Source organism: Chenopodium album, chromosome 15 (genome assembly GCF_948465745.1).
Source record: "Chenopodium album chromosome 15, dcCheAlbu1.1, whole genome shotgun sequence".
Lineage (NCBI taxonomy): Eukaryota > Viridiplantae > Streptophyta > Magnoliopsida > Caryophyllales > Amaranthaceae > Chenopodium > Chenopodium album.
In genome coordinates this window covers 43686989-43713924 of record NC_137848.1, presented here as the reverse complement: position 1 = coordinate 43713924, position 26936 = coordinate 43686989, and the positions used below count along the sequence as shown (strand labels likewise).

General features: G+C 32.0%; 2 protein-coding genes across 5 annotated transcripts; both read right to left on the bottom strand.

Moving 5' to 3' along the window:
• Positions 1-1035: 1035 nt before the first annotated feature.
• On the bottom strand, positions 1036-6280 carry LOC145582292 (uncharacterized). 2 transcript variants are annotated; one of them, XM_081639291.1, is made up of 4 exons: positions 6006-6257; positions 1852-1959; positions 1395-1459; positions 1036-1279 (listed from the first exon to the last, which is right to left on the bottom strand). In XM_081639291.1, exons 1-4 carry the CDS (start codon positions 6102-6104, stop codon positions 1135-1137), a joined length of 417 nt encoding a protein of 138 aa, XP_081495417.1. In that variant the 5' UTR covers positions 6105-6257; the 3' UTR covers positions 1036-1134. The 2 variants fall into 2 exon arrangements, with proteins under 2 accessions (XP_081495417.1, XP_081495418.1); XM_081639292.1 differs by having other exon boundaries at positions 1093-1279; positions 1400-1459; positions 6006-6280.
• A 659-nt stretch (positions 6281-6939) lies between these two features.
• LOC145583180 (kinesin-like protein KIN-7K, chloroplastic) lies at positions 6940-15314 on the bottom strand. 3 transcript variants are annotated; one of them, XM_081640355.1, is made up of 16 exons: positions 15274-15314; positions 15047-15144; positions 13922-14011; positions 13684-13788; positions 12707-12811; positions 12476-12583; positions 12256-12402; positions 10825-11007; positions 10511-10666; positions 9272-9490; positions 8756-8914; positions 8546-8671; positions 8399-8449; positions 8174-8221; positions 7884-8084; positions 6940-7710 (listed from the first exon to the last, which is right to left on the bottom strand). In XM_081640355.1, the coding sequence occupies exons 2-16, from the start codon at positions 15047-15049 to the stop codon at positions 7165-7167; spliced, it is 2247 nt and encodes a 748-aa protein (XP_081496481.1). In that variant the 5' UTR covers positions 15050-15144; positions 15274-15314; the 3' UTR covers positions 6940-7164. The 3 variants fall into 3 exon arrangements, with proteins under 3 accessions (XP_081496481.1, XP_081496483.1, XP_081496482.1); XM_081640357.1 differs by having other exon boundaries at positions 8756-8893; XM_081640356.1 differs by lacking the exon at positions 15274-15314 and having other exon boundaries at positions 15047-15263.
• Between the last annotated feature and the right edge of the window lie 11622 nt (positions 15315-26936).

The following is a 26936-nucleotide window of genomic DNA, read 5'->3' as shown; positions in this document are numbered from 1 at the left end:
CTGCTATACATATTTGATTTGACAAATTAGGGCGAAAACTTTTAATGAGAATCTTTTTTTTTTTTTTTTTTGAACGAATTTTATGACAATAATATACTTCTTAATGATATTCATAACGAAGTTAACGATTTATGTATCACGAGACCTATAAGATCGTAACGAATTGTTTAACAATACTTGTAACGAACATAACGAATTACAATATTTTTTTTTTATGAAATCTTGCCCATGCATTGTAGGCATACGGGTAGTCTACTTTGTAACAACTTTTTATCGATCTATATAACAAACTTAGTGAACCTTTTAATATGAAAATATATTAGGTTTATAAATTACGTACAGCAAAAGCTAATAGAAAATTATAACGTTTTTTTCCTGATAGTTTTAACGAACTGTTTTTAACAAGACATATAAACATCTATTAACTATTATTAAAACAGAAGTTACTGACGTCACCATTGCCCACGTGTGGTTTTCTCAATAAAAATTTTCCCGCCTAAATGCAATGATGATGTCATCTTTTTTTTTTTTTTTTTTTTGTGTAGAGCTTTTATATTTAACATTTTTGAAATTTAAATATTGGAAGCTTCTACATTACAACTAAAACCTATCAATTTATCGTTGGAAATTAAAATAATTTTAAATAGTACACCAATAAATGACCTCCTACATTGAACTATGAATCAGACAATGTTGAACAAATACTATATCAGAATTTTGATGAAAATAAAAAAAATTTAAAATTACAAAATATACGTAATTCTTATTTATATTCATGTATAATAGCGATTTATTTTTAAAATGTACAAATTAAAATTAGATTTTATATAAATCGTGCATCGCACGGATTCTAACCTAGTTTATTAATATAACAAATTTAACTAACTTAACAAACGGTTAATAAATGTTAATTATGATACCTATATTGCATTAGGCGCGGCGTACCTAGAGTTCAATTATCCGTATAACTTTTTTCTTATTTTGAGGTGTTTGCCAGATCTTTCATCAAACCACATCAAAAGGTAATTAGGTTACCATAATGACTTTTTAACGATAATTATAAATTTATAACGAAATTGTTTAATATAACTTGTGTCATACAGGTACAAAGAATACATGGAGTCCTTCAAGTAGCTATTTCCTTTTGGGATCTCGACTTAGGTTATGCTTCTTCAACGTTTTGATATAATTTCTCATGAGAGAAAATTTGTTGGAGCCAAGGTAATAGAAATAGTTCCATGTGTATATCCCTGTTTTATGCAAATCATCAAAGAGCAACCTGAACAACATAAACACATTTAAAACATGCATGAATATGAACACTTCACAAATAGGCTTTCATTTGCCAAAAAATTATGCTACTTCAGGTTGAGATATTAAATGTCTAAACATACCTCACCCCATAATTCCCTACAGGTTCTGCAGACATGATCCCAACATGACGCCGACCAAATATTACCTGCAAGAGAACAGAAAAAGAAATTCACTAGTAACTGATGAGGACTTCTAGTTGGGTTCATTTGGCTATTGAAATAGTCCAGTTTTGCCATCAGTTGTCTCCAAAGTCAAAATGTCACTTCTCATCCATGACTTAAAATGCAAGCTCATTTTCTACCTAGCATATTTTTTTTCTAATCATACATGCTTGCATCACTGACAGAATCCCAGGAACAAGCTTAATGTACCAAGCATACAAGTGACCAATAAATACCCAAATGCTGTCTCAGTAAGGAGTAGCAGTGTAGCGAATAAATTTAGTCATCTATAAAACCTCGATAAATTTCAATGGCAATTGGGATTTGAAAACAGTTACCAAGGAACTACAGACAGTAAAATTAACACACATTCTACCTTTTCCCCACCAATGGAACGGATCTTGCTGTCTGCAGCTGGGCTATAAACTCTCAGAAACTCAGCTGATAAATTAAATGCACGGCCATCAGCAAATTCCACCTCCGCCTGAAAGAGAGCATTCAATGTCAGGTTAACTCCCAAGCTATATTGTGATATGATTTTTGTAGAAAAAGGTGAACATGCTATGTATAAGATATATGCAGTTTTCAAGACACTAATAACCTTTTAAATATCCAACACGCACATAAACAACTACTTTGCGTTACTGCCATGGACAGATTAGGTTAACAGAATTATTATGAAATCAAACAAATGCGGATAGAATCAAGTAAAAGTTGTTGAGTAAAAGATTCCAAACTTGCTCTTCACAATACGCCACTATGTAACACGTGTTTTGAAGCACCCACCAAGTAATTGAAAGCATACTTTAAAATCTCAACATAGATATTTCAGTTACTACCTATTTTTTCCAGCATTGAATTATCCAAATTTTTAATCCACGTCACACAGTCACAACTCACAAGGGATAGCATAAATCCTGTAAAATGCCACTTCCCTAAATCCAGTGACCATTCCAAGATCATGCCCAAACTGCATACTATTTCTACGAGTTACTATAGTAAGAGGCGATTGCAAATATATGCATAAGATGTGATTACAAACATATGCATAAACATTGTATAATTTGTAACACATACATTTCGGATACTAACAGTTAATGCAATTTAACTGCAAGCAAAAGCTACATTGCTGTTCTGTACACCGAGCTATGGTAGAATTGCGAAAAAAGCTCACAAATCTTTACTAGCCAAAGGTGGAAAAATCTTAGAAGAATATTGACATGCCCACTATCAACCTAACGCAGAATGATAATCTGGTTTACAAAACAGAAAACCATATACTTCCTCTGTTTCCACAGATATTGCCCCAAGTAGAGTTTCGGCTTTCCAACGAAAAACTTTGATCATTAATATGTTTAATTACTAATAAGTAAAAATCATATCAAAAAATAAAATATAGATTGAATGTATTTCCAATTAGTAAACAAATAGCACTAATTGAAAAAGATAGAATTTCAACGAAGAATCAAACTCTGTTTATCTTGCAAGCATAAATTGAGATGAATCTAAGAAAATCTCACATGACTACATTTTTCCTAGAGTATAAATTGGTAAATCTCATTAGATTGTTAAAGGAGACTGTCAATATTGTCAATGTCAACAGCAATATTTGTGGAATGGAGGAAGTATATTCACAAGAGAATAGGAGATTAAGGATTGAGACTTTGAGAGACATGGCATGAACTAATAATAGTAGGTAACTGAACTTTCCAGTCTTGCACTAGTTTATGAGCATTCATCACTGCAATGCACGTGTTGTATTACAACTACATACACAAAACGGCAAACTGATAGGTCTAAAGACAGTCATTTGAAGAAAAAGAAAAAAAGCTAGATTTGGAAAATATGTAGGATAGCTTCTATTACAAATGATGAAGATTTGGAGGAAATGATTGGAGGAGCACATAGTAATGAAAACTTATAGAAGTATACAATAGAGATACCAAATGAATCCAGGCTCAAGGGAGCCTTTTTCTGCAATAATAAGAATAAGAAAATCAAACATGACATATTACAAGAGCACAGTATCCAAATTGGCAAAAGTAAAGTGTCACACCATCAAAGCAAATTTACAACTTTTCTAATCGTTGAACAACCCAAATGGTCTTATGATACATTGACTTTGAGATGTCACCACCTCAAGCAGAAGAAGCAAAATCAATTAAGTGCCCTAACAACTGATAGCAGATTCAAGATTTAGTTTCATGTTACTGGCCAGGGTTAATGCCATGATGATACAACTGCTTTTAGCATTTCTTTTCTGTTCTCTCCTTGTTTTGAGCCACATAGTACACTAATTTGGTTTGAACCATGAAGAATAAAACACAACAGAAACAAAAACAAATAGAGAATTGAATGGATTTAAATCCGTTCCACTATCTTGCTCCCTAAGTCCCTAGTTCAAGTCATGTTTTTAACCACCAAAATACTTCCCCTCTCCCAGCCATCCCTTTACCTCTCTACCCTGTTATCACCTACCGCTTGCCCAACACCAGCAGGCCCGTCTGACTATGGTGCCTCCAAACCCAACACCAACAGAAGGCCACAACTCCACTCTCTTATCTACATCATCAACCACAGATATGCTGATCTGGCACAAAGACTCACTGACATCACAGGTTAATTGCAGAACCAATATAGCATAAATATTACGTTTTCGGATCCCCCCCCCCCCCTGTCCCATTGTGGCACTTGTGTTGTTGCTTGTTAAGTAGTTGTGAACATGTGATGGTGATGATGCAGGTAATCTAGAGCCAGAAGAAAAAGGGAAATGGAATGTTGGCGATGGCTTGAGCTTTTACATTACCTTATAGCAAAGGGTGATGGAAAAATGAAGAGTAACAAATTGAGTGAGTCGGTGAGTGAGATTAAATCTTTTGCCGGAGTCCAAAAAAAAGAGAAAATAAAAAACTTGGCTAGGTTGTTAATCCATAACATTTCTACTACTCATAATTAACTAATCAAAAGAAATTTAGTAACACACTTAATATAACTTAGATCACCTCCCTGCCAAAAAAGTAATATCAAGAATGAATCAACCAACACCCAATCCAGCACACATAATATTTAGATAACTTCGTATATTTTTTGAGAAAATGAATTTATCAATACTTTATATACAATTAAACTAGTTCTTTTAATTATCTGCAGTTGATTACGGACACCTTAGCCTCAAAGAATGTTAAATATATTACCCAATCCCATAGAAAATTGCAAGATAAGGTGGCTCCCAAAAGTTGCATAGAATATTCTCCCTAACCACACACACCACAAGATGGTCAGAAAAGAACAACACACCAACCTCTTCTCCTTGACCTCTCCAAACCCCACAGCATCCACAACCAATCCAAAATAGTAAAGAGAGAAACCCAAGATTTCTGATGCACAACAACCTCTTACAAACATAGCACACAACATAAGAACAAATAAATATACACTATTGAGTGTATTAACTCTACACAAGTACACAGCCATAGAAGAGACATCCAAACTTGGTGACCTAGTCTTTGCTTTTGGTGTATTCAATTAGTATCAATCCTACCAAATGCTAACATCCAAACAAAAACTTTCACCTCAAGAGGTATGTCATTCCTCTAAATGAGATTAATATGGAAAAGTCAGAAGAGATAAGATTAAGCAACACAAAAGAGACCGAAATATAAAGCTCCTAACAAAGCACCCACCTCAAGTATCAAGATAAACTCATTTAATTCCCTGGAACCATGGCCTCATGCCCTCACGAAGAGACCTCCATGAATATCCAAAGCACTATCAAGGATCAAGTATCAACATGAAAGATAACTGCAGGAACCTCATCTAGTGTGCAACAAGTGGTATACACATGGAGTGCACACAAATGGTCTGTTCATATTTCAAACATTGTCCCATGAACAAAGGACTGAACCATGATCAAGGGAGAAAATAGAGGACCCTTATGAAATAAAATACCACTAGACTAGAGCATACATCACAGCTGCAGCATCCTTATCCCGCTCAATCCGACACAAATGGTATTCCAACTTCATTCTTAGTAGTACAATGTAAAAGGAAACTCAAGCTACTCCCTCCTTACCTACTCAACCTAGAGCATGTGATTAAGCACAGTTTCCATCTAATTTGGCAAGCAGAATACCATTCTAATGTCATCCTGTACTTGTGCTTTTCTTTATGAATGTCCATTACCACCCCAAATGGTAATGGATGACAACGAAAATTTGCAAATAATTGGAGATAACTTGGGTTGAGTAATTATTATTACCACGGAAATCGACATTGATTTCTCATACTACAAAATTACCACCATTTATTACCACTTATCAAACAGACCGTACATACTAATTTAAAAACACATTGTAAGTGGTACCGGACTAATAGAGCAGAATCAACATAATATAAATGCTATTTTGATCCAAAATTCAACTAAAATCAGCAAGAAAACAACATAATCGAGCAAATTAGGCGATTAGTACCAAAATTATGTAAATAGAAACTTGAAGTTTAAAAACGAAGCAGGAGAAATGAATTGCTTACAGAATAAGGGGGGCGGAGAGAGAATCTGGTGAGGCGAGGTGCATCTGCAGCGGGGATGTGGATGTTTCGCGCTGCTCGTTGAAATGCTAACATCGCCATTGTTTTACTCCATGTTTATCACTGGAACATGCTAATTAAATTGGACCTTTGTTTTACCGGCGATAGTAGTCGCTGACGTCTGTAGTTTTTTTTGACTCAGGAAGTTAAGATGACCAAAGGCAAAGCAATGCTGTTTGGTTTTGCTTGTGTAAATTAACACACTCCAGTAGAATTACTTTGTTTGACAAAAGATGAAAATAAAGTAAACGGAGGGTAGAAGTATAAATAAATCTAAAAAAAAGGTTTGACGACAACATTTTCGTATTATTGTGAAAAATGTACTAGATACTAGTAGATTTTATCTTTTGATAAGCAAAAATACAAACTTGTATTCGAGACTCTAGTGCAATCTGAACTATGCATAAATAGTTACAAAGTTTGTTTAGGAATTAGGATTAGAAACAGAAATGATAACATTATGGTATGCAACTGTGTGTATAAAACTTGATTGTTAATATCACGTGTTAGGTTAAGTTCATTGCTTGAACAAGCCTAACACCCTACTTTCCCTCATCGGTTATTGCTGATTTGGTGGTGAAATTGGTGGCTTGGAATGGTGTCTATTAAACTGACTAATAATTTAATCAATCAATAAGAGCCTTAATCCCATAAGTGGAGTAGGCTACATGAACCAAAAGTGATTATTCCGTGTAGTCAAGACTGACTAATAATTCAAATCTGTTTAAATGGGGCACTGACTGTTGAAAATCATTGACTGGAAATCTGCCCTGTAAATGGTTAATTCATAGCAAGAATTTGCTTGAAGAAGAGTAGCATTAGTAGAGCCCCCATGCGAAGACCCGGTAAGACAGGAAGCACAACAGGACTCGAGGAATGGGAAAATTAGCCAAAAAGGAACTTGATTGGCATTAATTACATCAGAATCAGGGTATCAATAACACAAAAAGCTCACGCATCAGCACTCATCGCAAAATCAATCTGAATTTGTTAGAGAACCCTGATACTACCCACACAGTTCCACATTATTTTTTTTTCAATTTACAACTCCTTCCCCATTCCCCAACTTTTGTACATTCCAAAACAAATCTAACATTGTCGATTACCAATTGTCCGTTCTCTGGCTCGCAGAGTCGGAGATATCAGATTCGACTCCTTGTGATTTCTTTAGCTTAGCCACAAGAACCCACATGTTTGCAAGTTCATTCTCCAAGTATGCTTCTCGTTGTTTGGACTCTTCCACTTTCCTTTGGAGATCTGCCTCTCTTTGATCCCTTTCTTGAAGAGCAGATTCATATGCAAGCTCTCGCTCTTTGCTAATGACCAGCTCCTTCTTAAGATCTGAGGTGCTCGGGCCTTGGTCTTGGCGTTTCACCTGACTCTCTCTCCTTCCATTTCTAGGTGCTACGATTGATCTACGCTGAGTGGGGGCATTCTTTAAAGCTGTCATTTCTGAAGAAAGCTTTTCATTTTCATTCATCAACTTGGAAACCTCCTCTGACAACGCCTTCAATTCAACAGCTGCAGCAGAAGCCAACCCTTTGGCATATGAACTCTCCTCTGCCAACTTCTTATTTCGCTGCTCCAACTGGTCTTTTGTCTCAGTTAGTTCAGTCAATTTCTGCTTCAGTTCTTCAATCTCAGTGGTCTATTAAAGAAAGATGAGATAAACACATGAATTAAAAATTGGAGCAGTATGCTGCAACATGAAACTGAACTTTATCTAATAATGGCAAGTACATATTTATTCGTAAATCATAATATACTTCTTATTTTGAGGCATAATTAATCTACCACGCAGATAAAGAAAGTTTGGCAAACCTGGGCATGCAATAGCAACTTTTCATTCGTATCAACCAAAGATTTATTTTCCTTGTTCATTTCAACCCCCTCGGACATGGATTGCATTCTACCATGCTGCAGATAACTGAATGATTGGTTTACATTTCTTAATTCCAATGCCTCTGAAAGTTGCTGCTTCAAGGAACTAATCTCAGCCTGTAATGTTTCAACTTCACCAATCTGCCAGGCAACATATATGGAATTTAGAAAAGAGGTTCATATACACAGAATAAATAGTGAAGAGCAGGAGCCAATAGTTGATTCTGTACCTTCTGGTCCAACTGTTCTTGGATTATCCGATTATCTGCAATCTTAACCTACAAGAAAGAACAGGAAATTACTTACAGCCAAACATATACTTGCAGCAAAACCTTGAACGTAGAACCAATATGGCTAAAGGAGTAGGTTGCGCGTCTATCAAAGGCAATTTTACTCTCAAACACAAGAGCAAAGGAAAAATATCATAATAATATAGATAACAGATAAAATCACACCTCGAGTTCAAACGACTTCTCATTCAATTGGCTCACAAGTTCAGCAACCGTCTGGAGATCACCCAAAAAAGAGAAGAAAATTGATGGCTCAGCTATCAAATTCTAAACTTGAGGTCCTCATAGATCGAGAAAAATTACACCACTTACTTGTGACATCTCAGAATTGTCCATCTTGTCATAGTTGGCAGCCACAGTATCAGCAATTTGCTTCTCGAGGGAAGCTATTTGTTCATTTTTAGCTCTGATTTCTTCTCTTAATTTTCTCATCTCAACCTGGAATTGAAACAAACAACATAATAATGTCACGACATTTGGTAAAAAGCAGCTCAAAGCTACTAAACTTTACAGGCATCTCACATGGATCTGCTCCTTGGGATTTTTTGCTGCCTCTTCGGACAAACGTTTCAAAGCACTTGAATGAAGTGCAACCTCACCAGACAGAATCTTTTTCTGCTCCCTGAGAAGATCAATCTGATCGATTGATTTTGTACTTGTCTGACACAAATGGTAATGAACCTTCAGACAAAAGCTATGATATTAAATCAAGTATCTACAACAAAGCTACAGTTTCCACTTTCCACAACAGTATTGCTATGAGAATTATTGAGAAGGCATTTGATTTCACCACACTAAACTAATCACTGCCAGAACAACCACCACCCTCCCCCTCCCCCCCCCCCCCCCCAAAAAAAAAAAAAAAAAAAAAAAAAAAAAAAAAAAAAAAAAAAAAAAAAACAAACCTTGGGGTCACAAGTGATAGCCCAAGGTAACTTAAACTTGTTATGCCTATTCTATGCCCCTTAAGTAGAAACGTGCAAACATAAATTCCAATAATGTTGGACAATCTTATGGATTAAAAGAAAAATTACTTACCAGAGGTGTCCCCTGTCCAGAAAAATCCTCAGGGGTTTCTCTATCATGTCTAGCTACAGGTGAAAGCTCCGCAGAATTAGTCCTTTCAGTAAGCAGAGACTGGGAAAGTCGGGATTCTGCATTGAGATTAACACTGTCTGCCTGTGGGGTTGAAGGCGTACTATTTGATTTCACCACACTTGACTTATCACTGCCAGCACCCAAACTACCATCTTTTTTCTGGATTCGAAAAAAAAAAAATGGATAAGAGAGAGCAGCAAGATTGTATGGTACCTTCAAATTAACATCATAAGCAATAAAAACTATAACTTCTACTTTTTACACTTATTGATTGATTTTGAATAGAAGGGCGCTTCATCCCTTTTTCAAATCTTAATAGCTCTAAAATTAGCATAGAGAATCTCAGAGCATGGAACATATCTTGATTCCATAACAAAATTCTGAAAAGTATAATATGAGAGCCAACACATATAAGGTATAGAGATTAAAATGACCAGGGAATGGGAAATCAAGCTTCTAAACAAAGTAAAAGAAGGTTCTAATGTCCTTATCTAATCAAATAGAGATACTGTCAATAAATATACAAGTATATAAACAGACAGTTATGAATAAACAGCGTATACAAAAACTAAATAAATAAATAAAATCATAATAATTAACAACAATTGAGTATGAATCCAATTAAGAGTTTAAGACAAGGTTCGGGGAGCTATAGATGTACATGGAATCACCCCTAAGAAATAATAAATGAAGTAACAAATATTTAATCAACTAAATAGAAACTCAAAACCGGTGGACCGAGAAGACAGGCATGTAACAACAATAAAATGCATAAATCACACATCAATATGCTGTGAATGCAAATACCATATTATGTATCTGGTGATGAGAATGCCATAAGCCATACCCAAAACAATTTACAGCAAGTCAATTAAGAGCTTGTGATTTCCTCCTTGCCCTCACAATGCCACTGTGAACACCATTTTCTAAAAAGGTATGTGAGCACACATGTACTCACGAGAATCTAGTATTTGCATGTACTTGCAAGTGGCAATATTGGATATATGTTCATACTAAGAACTCTAAGCATTTTATTGGTGCAAATCACACCTAATACATGCATTAAGACACCCCAGTAACCCACAATAGTTTCATGCTTCAAATTCATATATATACAGCATGAGAATAAGAGCTGAATTTATTACACTAATATATTCCTTCAAAAGGATTTGCACTTACCCTAATCTTTAGCCAGTTTAAAAGTCCATTTTTCCGTGACTTCTTCTCCTTAGAGATATCATCTGGATTCTCAGCATTTCCATCATGTGCAATGTACAAGTCAATGTTCTCATCATCCAGAATCAAATCCCGTCTCTTGTGTGGAAGATAAGCAAGCTGATCAATGAAAATGTTGCAATAAAGTAACAAAGTAACCATTTAAATAAGATTTGAAAATTATACACATCAGACTCAATCTATGCTGAGGTATTAAATATGCTACCAAAATAAGTGCATACAATAAATAAACAAAGAAAAGGAAGGGGAAGCTGCACCTCTTCTTCTCCAAAGGAATGCCTTCTTCTTGGACCAGGGCGATGTGAAAACCTTGATGACTGTGAAGATTTAGTGGATACCAATATTAATTTTGTCAGCCGTTGGATTCTAGACAAGAGAGCTGCTTTAGCTTCTTCCTCTTCTTCCAGCCGTGATTGCAGCTTGACCTGGCCATCTTCTAGCTTTACAGACCATAACAGAAATTGAATTAGATAATGCATTTTTAGATGAATTAAGTAGAAAGCAGTACAAGATAAAAGCACCTATAGGCTTTCAAATCCATTGCTTATTTTATATCAGCAAAGACGTTACAGCAGCAGGAGACCAGAAGTCTTTAAAGTAGGTTAATAGGAAAAAATAAAGCATCCCAACCAAGCTTTAGTATCCCCTCCCAGGCAAACTCCCACAGAACAAGAAATAAAAATGGACTACTTTGTCTCACAAAATTCTAGCGTTGTGGGCCTATTCCAATTCCGAAAGATCCTATCATTGCTTTACTGACCCAAAAATAAAAAATAGAAAACCACAGGATAGCCAAAGAAGTGGAACTTTGAATTGAGTATTCCTCCCCCTTTTATACTATCGAAGGTTGCATTTCTGATCTGCCAATGTGTCATAACAGAATACCCAGCAAGTCAACTGTATCAGTGTGTCCCAGACACGTTTCCTCCCTTTACCATCTGATAGTTTCTAGTTTTCTAAAATCGTTAAAAGTGAAGCCTTTCATTGCCTGCAATTTTTAAAACACTCGACATAGTAGTCTGTTTCAAGTGAGAAAATCCAATAAATCCATAATGAGAACTTCTTTGGCTTTTAAAAGATGTATCAGGGTTGAATTGCACTTCGAGATTTTACCACAAGTCCACGAGATTTTCCCAACCCACCAGTGTTGTTTAGGAATCAATACTGTACTCAGCATGTACAGCATATCTAGCCGCATTCAAGACACATTTTTAATAGCAGTTTTTAATGTTTAGTGATCATCAAATTTGAATGTGTGATTTGAACTACTTTTGAAGAGACCTGTTCTCTCCTGTCTCGTCCTATTTGTTCTACATTGTCTCATTGTTGGTTAACTAGCTACTACATCAAACTCTAGGCTAAAAACAAAATAAAAGTTAGCATGTTCATGAAAGCATAAGCATCAAAATGCATTTCATTGGGGGAAAAGACTTTTTTTAACTAACAGTGCAGATTTCAAATTGGAAAATACATATGATTCAGTCAAAGACCTTTACAATTAACTCAAACATACATAACCTGTTTCTCAGTTAATACTAAATGGCTAGAAAAAAGAAAGTACTTGGACAAATAAACACGGTGAATAAATTATTTACTGCAATGAGTTCCTAAATGGATAAATGTCCAATGCAAGAAGATGTTTGATAGTATGTGGCAATAGAATACCCCTTTGACAAAGACATGCATACCTTTTGTTTTAATAATACAATATCTTCTCCTCCACCAACTTTAAGTTGAGGAACAATGACAATGCCTTTCTTCAATTGTTCCAATTCTTCCTTTAGCAAGCGAATCTCACTCTGATACTTCTTTATAAGTGACTTCTCATCAATTATCTGCTCATGGTTGATATGCGTCAGTAGCTTCAATATACAATACATTTCAAAATTCAAATAGAAATATATATACCTTATTTTGTGCTGCTTGGATTTCAATACACTTTGCACGATGTGCAAATTTCAATGTGTTATGTGTTTCCTCTGTATTGCTTGATGCAGGAGTTACAGTGCATATGAGCTGCACATATAGACCAGAGTATTAGTTCACATAATTCAGACAAATATGATAGCTTCCTACAACCCAAAGCTCAAATAAATCAAATGATGATTATTCACAAGCAAAGAGGAAACTCAAACTTACCGAAACACGCCCATGACCACTCAATGAAGATTGAAGAAGTCTAGTCAGTTTGGAATCCCTGTATGGTATATGTGTAGACCTACCTTCAGTTAATTTTGATATGACCTGTTTTTATCACCAATAACCAACAATTAGGAAGATTCCCACTATTCTAGTCAGTTAAAAAATATTAAAATCCAAATAAAAGGGCTCACTAAACACCATAAGAAGTTAGCTTTTAACACAGCACTCTACCATTCCTAACTCCTTAAAATGGCTTTAATAAATCATCAATAAGGGCAATGTACTGATCTCAAGACCAAAGATTGCTTTCCTAATCTGTGCCAGAAAAGTTCATCCGTCCATTATTATCCACATGAGAAATAGGGCTCCAACCTGTATCAGAGTGTGTTAAAACAGATCATCCAAAGATCAGCCCCAGAAAATATTAGTGATACCAAAGCAATAGCCATTTAATCTCTCATAATCTAAGCCACGTATCCTCATTCACCTCTAGTTCCTCAACCCTGTCTCTCCCGCAAATCATCACCTTGAAAAACAAGCTTGACCAATATCCCTCTCTTTAAGCCTTCACCATCATCTGGCACTGTCATGTTCACCAGATCCCCATTAAAATACTAAACAAAAAAAAACTCCTCTATCATCCAAAAACCTACCAGATATTTATTCCAACCTATCTATAAGATCCATCTTCAGAAGAGTCTTCCCTTTTGACCCAATATTGCTAAAAGACTTAAATACTCTGAACACCTTCAATCTATCTTTCACATACTACGGTTTCACCACTCATAATCCTTAGTCCTGATCCTAACAACATATTCAGAAGTAATCGTTATGTAGAATCTCAGCAAAAAGTGATATAGCCGCAAAACTTTATGTATTTCCACAAAAGAGAATTTTCAAGATGAGCAATTTTACTCTCTTTTACAAAAGCAACCATGATGTATACAGACGATAAACAATGACAGGATCCTCACTGTTCCAAGAGTCAGCAGGCTTTTGTTTATATAAGCTCCTTCCTTCCGACGGACACCAGTGGTCTCAGCTTTGGAGCTCTCGGAACCTGCCAGATCGATGAGATGCTGCATGCATAAGTTAGATAAAAACAAAATTATAAGTCTTCATTTCTTCAACATATGCTTCAGTTTTAAAAAAAGAGGAACAGGTAGCATTCCAGAACCAATTAGTAAGCCTATAATATAGATGTTAACGCACCATTGATGCCCTCCATTGCACCATTGACAACATGCTGAGCAGCAACATCATAAACACGGCGGGTAGTGGTCGTGGGCCCAAATACTCTGTCTACAAAAGATTAAAAGAAAGTTTAGATAGGAAAGTAAATTAAAGGAAGCACATCAAGAAGACCACAAGCCTCTTTCCATATAAAGAAACAGAAAGTAGAATTATCCTTCTGCATTTATAATCGCCTTGGATATAAAAAAAAATAAAAAAAAAAAATAAAAAAAAAAAAAAAAAAACTTCCACCACTGTTAATTAGAAAGTATTATAGAGAGAATAAGAGATATCAGATATCTATTGCTATCTTACTTATAATCATATCATATTTTATTATTTTGTGATATTTTATTATTATTGTGAATACCTTTGATATTATTCTCTATAATTGTTAGTTAATGTGTATCTCAATAATTTCATGTATTATCTTAGCGATTATGTTATCCTTTAATTCTGCTTTGTAACAATATATGATGAATACAATTAAACTTTCTAGCATTCTTTTGTCTCATAAGTCTATCAACATAGATATTTCGGATGTTCAAATTAAGGCACCATACACTTTATAAATCCTCAAATGATTTTCTACACCAAAAGAAACTACGCATTTGGGACTACAAAGTCAAGGTAAGATAAAATACAATCTGACATTAAATCAGCCAACTCTTCCACTATGACTCAAATGTTATACCTATATTAACACATGATCCCTCATGCATGTTAATAATCAATGTATTGAGCATACATCTATTTGAATCCACACCTAGGATAGTAATTGCCAGCATAAGATATCACAAAGACTTCTAACTTGCAACAACACCGATAATTATTACAAGACTCGAAAAGTATACAAACATTAGCAAATAATCACTCATACATGTATCGAGTTTTTGTTAGAAAAAAAAAATGATCACTCTAACAAGTCTAACGGCTGTTGTATCGTCTTTTTTTGTCCCAGATAGCCACGTTGAGATTAGTAAATGCCAACACAAGATATCACAAAAACTTCCAACATTAAATTAACAACCGATTCTTTAACTAAGACTCGTAAATTAAACCTACATTACTGAAATAATCACTCATGCAAGTAATTAAAATTACCATAGGCGTAAGCTATCGATGGATCATGCTCACTCCTCACCACTGTCTCGCCATCAGCATACCACGCAATCTCCTCTCCCTGCCGAATTTCCTTCGGACTTATTCCACAGACATCATCACAAACCAGAATACAGGATTAATTGCAAAATGAGTTCATTCAATTCAAATTAATATATAAACTAAACAAAAATACAAAATAAATAATGAGTAAATAGCAGGAAATTCACCTGAGTGGACGAAAGCGAACTGTGACGGTGACATTCTCCTTCAATTTCTCAGTTTCAACAGGAGGACTCTCAGAGTAGAAGTACTGATGATGATTCTTACTCCTCACCGAAGAAGACGCCGGCGAAGTCTGACACTCCGCCGAAGTTTCCAGATACTTCTTCGACGACGTCGTAGTTGAAGTTGACGCAGAATTCGCCGATTTCCTCGTTTTTGACCCGTACTTTGACGCCATTTCCACTACAAAAAGCTACTCAAACCTAACAAAAATCACAAATAACACAAAATTAATCAAAAATTAGCAAAATTAAGCTGGAAAACAAGTGATTAAGCTAGAATTAAGCAAAAAAACACTGAAATCAAAAAATCAACCAAAAAAATACCTGGAAGTTATGATTAATTATCTGAACATTGCTGGAAAAATAGAGTAATTTTAAGGGATCTAGAGAGAGAAAAACAATCGTAATCAATGAGAGTAAAATGTGAGCGTTAATTTGACAGTTTTTCTCTCTCTTGTTCTGAACAGCAAAATTGGATGGCGCTAGGGTTTGTTCAGCTTTTGTAGCTTGCCTTCGAAGCGATTCTCTCTCTCTCTTTTTCTCTGGAAAAAATTTCCCCAATAATCTACTTTTTTAGGAGAGAGAAAATGGACTTGAATGCCAACAACAACGTCCAGCTACAGAAAAGAGAGAGTGTATAAATGTGGGAAAGTATTTTCTGGTGTTTTTTTATGAAAAATATTTTGCTGCACTTGTTATAGTAATGACAGAAAAAGAAATAATTAAATACAAGAAATAATTAAATACTCTGCTTTGTTTATTAATAGATGCAGCAGTTTGATTGCCGTGTTTGTTAATATAACCGTTAAAATTGTTAATTTTATACGGAGTAATAATATTTTGTATATTATAATGAATTCAAAAATATATTTGTGTCAAATGTAATTGGTAAAATTATTTATTTAAAATTAATATACGGAGTATAAAGTAAACATTGAAATAGTTATAATGATATATTGTACTCGTAATTAAATATTTGTTACACAAATTATTGATAACAAATAGAATAATATTATTCTAACATGTATTTGTTAAATATTACTCCATATTAATGATACAAAGTACTTTAAATCATAAATATTTGAAGTGTGTACCCCGTAAATTTTACTTCGGATTTGCATTAAAAATGTCTCAAATTCAAATCATCCTTTCTCATTTAAGAATTTGCAAAAACAGTTTCTATCTTTTACAAAGTACTTCTTATTTTTATATGTTATATACCACAATTTTTAAAAAATGCACTTTGATTTTCTTTTTCTTTTTTTTCTTTTTTTTTTTATTTTACAAACTTTGTTACATTATCCACCTAGCAATCTTATTTGATTGTATAGCCATAAGATCATGTAGGATTTTTTAGGTTTATTACCGTTCATATTCTCATGATATCAAATCAAATAATTTTAAAACATACTCGTACTCCATAATAAATACGTAGTAAAGTGAATATGAATAAAATTAATACAACTAAAATTAATTTAGGAGATACGGAGTACTTTAGAGTTTAAACGTATGTTACGGAGTATTATTCTTGTTTATACATTGGCTATACATCTATAATTAACTACACTACTTAATAAAATTATAAACTACATAGTATAAATTTTTTTTTAATCCTCAAAAAAAAATAAAAAAAATAAAAAAAAATGATGAAATAAATTCTCAAATTTAACTACAATATTTATACGGTAAAAAATTTCATACAATTCGCAATATTAATTACTACCTCCGATCCAATTTACTCGCAACAAAGAGCTATTATTTGTGAGACATAAAATATTCCTTTGTTGCGAGTAAATTAAACTGATAGTAATTTGTGTAGACGGTATATGATTTGTGGGGTATTTGGATGTGTTTGGGCGCGCGAACTTAGGGGTAGTCATAGACTCATAGAATCATAAAAGTCGCGTGTTTTTATGTTGACTTATTGACCAATTAAAAATGGCCACGTGGAGATACATGTTAGTCTTACCTAATCCAATAGTGTTATAAAATTAGGACGTACTCGCTTATGTGGAATGTGACTAAGGGAAGAAATTTTAATTTTGGCAATGCTTGTAAAGTCAAAATTTCACCACTCCTGTCCTAACGTACCCTCTCTCTTCTTACCATCACAAATTTTTTTTTTATTTTTTTTTATTATTTTATATATATTTTTTTATTTTTTTTGCAAATGAAGGTGTGATAGAAAAATTAATCAATTTAAGAAATTGTACAAATTAATCAATTTAAGAAATTGTTCAATTCACTAGTTGTTTGGTTACACTAATTTTTCATGGGACTCAAAATTCCCATGGAGTAGAAAATGCAAAAGTGTTGAGTTGTTTGGTTAACCAAAAAACTGCAAAATAGAGGAAGTTAGAATTCTATGGGAATTTGAAGTTCCTACATAATGTAGGAATTGAATTACCCAGGTCTCTATAGGTCATTTAAATTCCCATGTATTCTAATTTCCCTAATATCAACCAAACAAGTTAGATTAACTTTCTAAAAATTGCATTAGTGAAATAACTTCCCATAAATTGTAAGTTATTATGGGAAGTTATTTCCCATTGCAACCAAACAAGGCCAAAATATTAAGGTACTCCTATATGTATTACATTTGTATTTGATTTTCGAGAAAGTTTTGTATCTGTATTTGGTTTTAGAGAAAACTTCGATTTTATCTAATGAACTAGCTTGAAAAAGTTTAGTCTAATAGAAAACATTATATCTTCTAAGAGTTTTGTACTATTCACATACTCAATTTGATTTCAATATATTACATTCGTTCTTTAATATTCTACTCACTTACTATTCATGGGGTTAAACTAAATAAATTTTGACCGTCTATTGCTACTTATATATTTATAAGAAATTATAACCTGTGATCTTATAAGAATCGTTTCAACATGTAATATCCAAACATCAATTTTTCATAATTTTTTATAATTTACATTAATAACCCATATTAATGTTTTTTCTTTCTAAGGCAGTCGGCCCCAATGACATGTGAACCAAATTGCACCATCTAAGAAAATAATTCGTAATACTCATTAACAGAATTTGATACAGGTATACTACTAGCATTTGGGGTTATTGTACAACATCAAATTGCACCATCTAAGAAAAAAGTTCTTGTACTTTTTTATGGACTTTGATATAGTAAATTACTATTCTCTCCATTCCTATTTGTTTATTACATTTGGAATCTTTTTGTGAGAGAAAATGGTACGACTAAAAGCTTAAAAAAAAACTGGGTGATGAGTAGCATTTTGGCTATTGTACAACTTCTAAGCAATTTCTAAGCACTTGCAAATTTCTTTATCCTTAGATGTGACCAGTAGTACATAGTATGTATTTAATTAATGTGCATTGGTATATATTTTGTCGTACTGTGTATAAATTAGAGAACTCCTTTGGATCTTGCAATCATGACCACAGGTAAATGTTTAACGCTAATATACTCTTAATAACTTAATGAGGGCTTTAATCCCCCTCATCAACTGTACTTTGTTATCATTCATAATTATTATTGTCTCTTATACTCCTAATTAATAATATGCTAATCTTATACATTAGTTGTCTCTTTTAAAAATTTAATGACTAATAGTACTACTCAGCCACTTAGGATAGCCCAACATTGCATATCATGGGGTCTTTCAAGGTATGATTGCTTACACATTAATTATTTCACACTAATATACTATTCAATGTAACGTTTTGCTTGTTTTTCATTATAAAAAATAAGCAAATAAAAAGTTAACATTGGCCCTACTTGGTTATTAATTACTCCCTCCATCCCTTATTGATATTTCCTTTTGACTAATTTGCTTTTTTCAAGTACCATTAACATTAATTTTTTTTTCCCCAAAATCCTCTTCAATTTGCAACAATATTTGTGCAAACTTAACTTTTTCATGTAAATTTTACTTTTACACGTGCTTTTATTACTTTCTCTCTCTACTTTTTTGTATACCTAATACAAATTTACCTTTTCAATATAAATTTACTACTTCTTATTTATGTTCATTAATTCCAGTGAAAATTGCCCAAAATGAACTATTAATAAGGGACAGAGGGAGTAGTAGCTGATTAATATAGTTGATTGTAGTAACTGATTTGACTAGCTGGTTGTAATTAGTGAATTATGTAAAAGTGATAAGTGAATAACTCTTATTTATTAGTTGTTTTAGTGTATTTAATAGCCAAAAACCTAATTGTTCAATAAGCTCAAATGAACTTTTAGGCCATGTTTGGTGAAAAGCTGAAAGTTAAAGCTGATTGTGTTAACTTTTTACTAGCTTATTCTATTAACTAATTTGACTAACTTATCATATTAGCTGATTGTATAAAAGTGTTTGGTAAATAGGTGATTTTCTAAAACTGATTGAGTATGCAAAATGACCAATAAAGACAATGACATATTTAATTTTGAAGGATTAATTATTGCACAAAAGATAGATATATTGTTAGATATATTTACATGCTATGTAAATATCATTGGGCATATGATTTATATCACAAAAAACAAATTAAGATAATATTTTTGGTTAAAAAGAAAAAAAAAACAAAAAACCAAAACAAGATAATGAAAGAAAACCAAAAGACACAAAATCGAAACAAAGAATATTAAGGCAAAGATCCACTATGAAATATTGAGTGGCAGTGGCTTGGGAGTGAATGAAAGAAAATGAAATTAAATTGTGCTAGTTGTAAATTTGTGATAGAGTTAGGTAATAAATAAGGGGCAAATTTGTAATTTAACTCATCCTACCAAATCATCTCTTTGCAAAACGCTGCTCATACCAACTTTTTGTAAAAGAGCTTATTTAGGCAAATCATCTTTTCCAATAAGCTCACCACCAAACACTAGCATTAGCTTATTTGACTAGTCAATCAGCTAAAGTGGGTCAAATAAGCTAATTTACTCCCAATAAGCTATTTGCCAAACACCTCCTTAGTAAAAGAGCTTTTGAGGCCAAAAAACTCTTTTAATAAGTTATTTACCAAACGTCCAAATTAGCTTTTTAAATAGTCAGACATCTAATAGGGCACAATAATTAAGCTAAAAGCTCTCCAAAAAGGTCTTTACCAAACAAGACCATTGTAAAACGACATATTGAGACAATTAAACAAGATCCTATATAAGTATGTTTTATCTCATACATATATCGAAAGAGTTAAAATACATTATCATATATTAGTATCTATAAAATTACAAATAAGACTATTATTAAATAGAAACAGAACGTGTACTAGTATGAACATACTAGTACTACACAATTTTAATTAGATACTTAATTGATATAGAAGTTTTTAATTGTGCTTTAAAAAAAGTTTTAAGTTGAAGCCTTACTATTCCAATGTGGTTAGATTGAGAAAAATCAAAGCTAAGTGATCGTTAAAGTACGCTTATATGATTAAAGTTAGGCTAAATGTTAACATATAAATGTCATTATAAAATCCTAAGTTTTATTTAATATAGAACACTCCTATAAATTGAGGTTGCTTTAATTAGTTGGTTTAATTTTCAGCTACAAGTTCATAATCTTTGGCAGTTATTCAATAAATAGAAATTTACCAAATGTTTGCATTATTATATTATCTTGAAAGTGATTGACCACGTAACAAGTAAGTACTACGTACTAATTAGTAATTAGTGATTAACAATGAGGATTTGATGAAATAATGTTTCTTTTACAGAGTATAATTAATTTTTTTGAAGCTGACACTTTACCTCTCTTTTTAATTTTTGACGGGTTGTGCCAAACATAATTTCAATAATCACTTTAACAAAAATTAGTCGTACCCCATATTTTCCCAATCAGTATTATATACTCGTAGATCACGTACTTCATATTAATTATGTTTGAGTTATTTTGCCTAAATCTTAAATTTTATCCTACATCCCTTTGTAGGTACAGCTGCCTACACCCCCTTCCCACCATATCTCCCTACACTTCACCTCACTACATCCTTTCCTCAACAATCAATTTTATGTCATTTTAAATTGCTTATAATTTATTCTATTTTCCTTTTTTTTATTTTTACTTTTCTTTTTCTGTAACATATGATTTTAAAGCCTGAATTTCTTTCTCTTTCAATTAATTTTTCCATTTTCTCTCTCCTAACATTTTTTTCTCCTAATTTCTTTGATTTTATCGTCATTATTAATCAACTTTTTTTTTCCCATTTCGATTCTTTAATTGTGTTGCTTTAATAGATAATACTTTGATTTCCGATTTTGATTATGATTATGAAGTTGTGTTTCCATCTAGAATTTGAATTGTAGTTTCAATTGTTCATCAATGTGAGTTATTATGTTCTTATCTTTGATTTTTTATGATTTTTTTCTTCAGTTTTTAATCTCTGCTTCATGATTTTGATCCTAATCGCAGTAATTACAATTTACAAGTAAAATGCAAATTTGTTGTTATGTTGTGGTGGCAGCGATGAAGGCGAGATAACATAGATTTTTGTGGCAGGGTGGTGGTTAATATTTTGTGGCAGCGGTGGTGGTCGATATTTTGTGGTAGCGGCGATTGGTTCCTTTGGTTGGAGTTGAGATTGGGTTAAAGGAGACAAATGCAAATGATTGAGAAGGAGAAAGAAAATGGTAAAGAATGAAGTTTAAACCACCATTGATAAAAGCTTGCTTCTGATTTTAATGAGAATTATATAATTTTAAAAAAAAAATTTATAAACAGTATACTCGTATAATTTTTAATTGAACATATAATATTTTTAAAATGAACATATTTATTTAATAGTTGTAAATGAACATACAATTATTTATAATTGAACATATAATATTTCCAAAACGAACATATTTATTTAATGGTTGTAAATGAACATACAATTATTTATAATTGAACATATAATATTTCAAAAATGAACATATTTATTTAATATTTGTAAATGAACATACAATTATTTATAATTGAACATATAATATATCAAAAATGAACATATTTATTTAATAGTTGTAAATGAACATACAATTATTTATAATTGAACATTTAATTAAGGAGCATTATTATAGATGAAAAATGTATAAAATTTATAATTTTTGTACTTTTTATTGAAAATTTTGAAGGTAGCACACACTCCTTATTGTAATTGTAAGAATCATTTCTATAACAACTACAATATAGCTGATATGTCTACTTTATATGGTGTTTTACCCCCGTCCCTTGGTCGTAATTAGTAGTGTTTTTGGCTCGTTAGAGCTACTTTTATTACTAATTGGTGTTTTCTAGTGTTTTCGTAGTTTTGGTTGAGTTTTGTAGGGAATTGCATCTTTGGAGCTTTTTCACGGGATTATTGCGGTACAACTACGAGCATTTGAAGGCATGACCGATTGCTTTTGGACACCGAGTATTCAAGACCCGAAGTGGAGATTCAAATTGGGCCAAGAATGGAGCCCAATCCAAGTCCAGCATATAGCCGGACCCGATCGGGCAAGCTTTAGCCCGATCGGGCGGATGCCCAGAACAAGAGGGCGAAGAGAAAAGGCGGGCCCGATCGGGAGGCCCTACGCCCGATCGGGCGCGAGTTTCTGGGGAGGCTTCTTCGATGATTACTTAGTTTCTAATTAGGAGTAATTTCGGGTTATGGTATAAATACGATTTTTAATGCTTTTGCTTAGGACCTCTTCTCTTAGACTTTCTCTCTCTACTTAGCTTTAGATTAGTTTCTCTCTCTACAACATTGTTCTCCATTTTTGTTCTTAATTCAACTCCTTAATTCCGATTACTTTGGTAACGATTTCTTCTACTTTAATCTCATTTATTTTACTTTATTTCTTTCATCATGTTTCCTTTAATTGCTTTGTTTAGTTTATGTTCAATTATGTCTGAGTATTTTTCTTTCTAGGGTTTATGGGGATCCATAAATAATATGAAGGGTTAAATTATTATTGTTGGTTATCAATGCTTGATTAATTTCCTATTGATTGATTTAATGCTATGCAATAAGATTAGGCCTGGTTTAATTGTATGAGTTTATCAATATTGATTCGAGATTCGAGAGATGAGAATTGATGTTTAGGCTTAGTTTCAATAGGCGGACTAATTTATATATGGTTAAGTCGAGATTCGAGAGATGAGATTTAATACCGGTAAATTAACTCTGTGATTGTAATACGTAGCGAAAGCCCTTTATGATCTGATTAATTGATGCATTGATGATTGATTGTTATGTTTTACCTTGGAATATTGTTTATTGGTGAACCTATGCCATAGGCTTTTATTTTATTGATTTTCCTCCTACTTTTATTCCTTCCCACTTATACTCTTAGTAGTTTAGTGCCCTTTTATAATAACAAATTGGTTACTTGATAATTTAGATTATATTGATTAATTAGGAATAAATTAACTCGTTTCCCTGTGGTTCGACCCTTCTTCCCTATCTGCATAGTTAGTGGATTTAGGTATTATTTTTGATTGGGTGACTACGACTTTAGCCTGTCAATAGCACACACTCTTATTGAAATTCCTTACTACATTTGTAAAAATAACTACTTCATGATATAATTGGGTGCTTTAAATAGTAGTATAAAAATGAACTTTTAAGTATATGTACATGTTCATTTTAAAATTAATGCATTTACTTGTTAAAAATAAAATGATCATGAATAAGAATGAAAATGAACATTTATCAATACGTTAATTAACATTTATATATAATAAAAATTAATTTATCTTTCGAAATTAATAAGCATATAACACGTATACTATGTAAAGAGGGGGGGGGGGTTTGATATATGTTAATTATCATTTTACATATTCAATAGTTAAGATGAGTAATAACTAATAATATACGGTAAAAGCAATATCGGATCCAACATATCACTTGATGAAGATATTCATCTTATTGCTAAGGTTTTTTTTTTCCTATTCCTTTGCATTTATAAATATAAACTTCTCAATCATTCAAATTTGAAGAATTCAAGCACGTGTTATTAGTTCATATTGCTTGGCGACTCCATGCCTTCTCGATTTCTTTATTTTTGTCGTCTTACTTTTTCCTTGTCATTGTGTGGTCTAACTCATTATATCCACGATTCTTTGTTTAACTATCAGACAAATATATATATATATATATATATTACTTTATTAGATTTGAGCAAGAATAAGTGTTAGAATGAACCAATTTTCATATGAATATGAACATGGATGAGTATAACAATTGACATGATTGATATGGAAATGAACATCTATTAATATAAATGAACATGTATTAATATATAAATGAATTGAACATATATTAGTGTAGAAATGACTATCTATTAACATGAAAATGAACAACTATTAATACATAAATGAACATATTTACGTAATTCAATATGGAAATGAATATCTATTAATATATAATTGAACATTTATTAGTTTGAAAATGACCATGAAAAATAACGATCGATGAACATATATGAAATATACACTGAATAATTCAACTCTTGAATATATTAATGTTTGATTTACCATAAATCCATATAAGAAAAAACATATATTGAAATTCAAAATTGAAATGAACATAAATATTTGAATAGAATGACTAAAATATGAATATTTATCAAAATTCTAATAATCGTATATTTATATGTGAAATTATGAATGATCATATACTTGTATATGATTGAATATCTACCAAAATAAATATGAACAGTCATCAAAATAATATTCCAATCTAAACTATGAAAAAGGACGAATATTATTACATTAATGACTATGTACTAATATATAAATGAACATGTATATTAATCATTTATTAAAATGTGAATGACGTTATACTAATATATAAATGAACATTTAACAAAATGAAAATGAACATTCATAAAAATAAAGAAAATTAAAAAAAAAACAACGAACTATAATATTTGTTTTTCTTCTCTGAAACGGTTTCCTTCGCTCTGCAAACAAAACTGAAGAATGTACTGATATAATTTACTAGTTTCAATAAAAATTACTAAAATTATAGTATAATACTTACATTGATATACATTTTTCATCCCTCAAAAAAAAAAAAATATACATTTTTCATGGTTGATGTTTCGATTACATTTTCGAAATACATCGCAACAAAAAAATTAGTAAAACCTAGGGTTTATACTCTTTTTCATTCCAAATTTAAACAAAATAACTTATTTTTTCAGATTTCGCACCTTGTTTTATTGAATTTCATAGTGCTTGAAGATTTTTTGTGATAATTTAAGAACAATTTTGCAATTAAAGCTTTTGATTAGAGAGAAACTTGCAGTGAAATGGGTGTGGAGAGAGAAAATGTAAAAAAGGGTGAGGAGAGATAAAATGAAAGTTAGTGGGGGGTGTGGGTAGTACTCTAAACAACGTGTTTAGAGGGGGTGTAGGGTGTCCTACCTACACTAGGGTCAATTGTTCACTAATTAGTTATTTTGTTTCAATCTTGTGTTATTTTCATAGATGGATCTAGGGGGTGGCCAGCCCAAGCCATGGCCCGCCCCATGATCCTAAAAAGGTATATGTAGTTTAAGTTGTATAAAAATATATTAGAAATACCTTAGCTAAGCTGGTTGCATGCTTGTATAGTTATATTCTTACACCATGGGCATTGAGATTGATTCCAGCCGGGAACAAAATGGATTTTTTTCCGCTACTGATTTTAAGTTTTTGCCGTAGTATTTTGATGTTATTATTCCTTTTTTCTTTTAGCTTAAGGAGTTATAAATATGTAGTAAAAATCTTTCTTCTCATTCTTTGTTGTAAAAATTCAAAGTTAAGTTAATTTATAAATCAATGTAAAATTTCTGGATCCGTCATTGATTATTTTGTTAAAATAGTACTTTATTTACTTTTTTTTTTTTTTTTTTTTTTTTTTTTTTAATTTTTAGGCAAGTATGTTATTTAATTATTTACTTCAACAATATGTATAAAAAAAAAGCATGCAAGAATGAAATAACATGTGCTTATTTAAAAATAACATATATATAATTTAAAATAATAAGAAGTTCATATCAAAATAACATGAATTTTATAGAATTGGAGTACGGTGAAATAATCGATGTTGAATATAAAAAAGAAATATGCAAATATAAAATAACATGTAATTATTTCAAAATAACATATATATAAATTAAAATAATAAATAGTTAATAGTAAAATAACATAAATTTTATAAACATGGAGTGCCATGTGTAAGTTTAAAGAACATCATGGGATATTGCATGTGAAGGATATACAATAGTTAAATACGGATCAGAGTATGAAGTATTATACATACGACCTTATCACGAGATAAGATTAACCTTTGCTTTAGTTATACGTACTATACTATTATTAATATATACCCCTACATGAAGGAAGAAGAAGAAGAAGTAAATTTCCTAAAAAAAAAAAAAAAAAAAAAAGGAAGAACAAGAAGAAGAAGTATATGGCATATAATTATGACCTATTTATTCTAACTTATTTATCTTGTTTTCAAATAAAATACTCCACTTCTCTCAAAAAAAAAAAAAAAAAAAAAAAAAAATACTCCACCCGTTCCTTAATGATACAATTTTCACGTGAATTAATAATATAAATAAGAAGTAGTAACAGTAAATGAAAAAGGTAAATTTACATTGGGTATATAAAAAAGTAGAGATAAAAAGT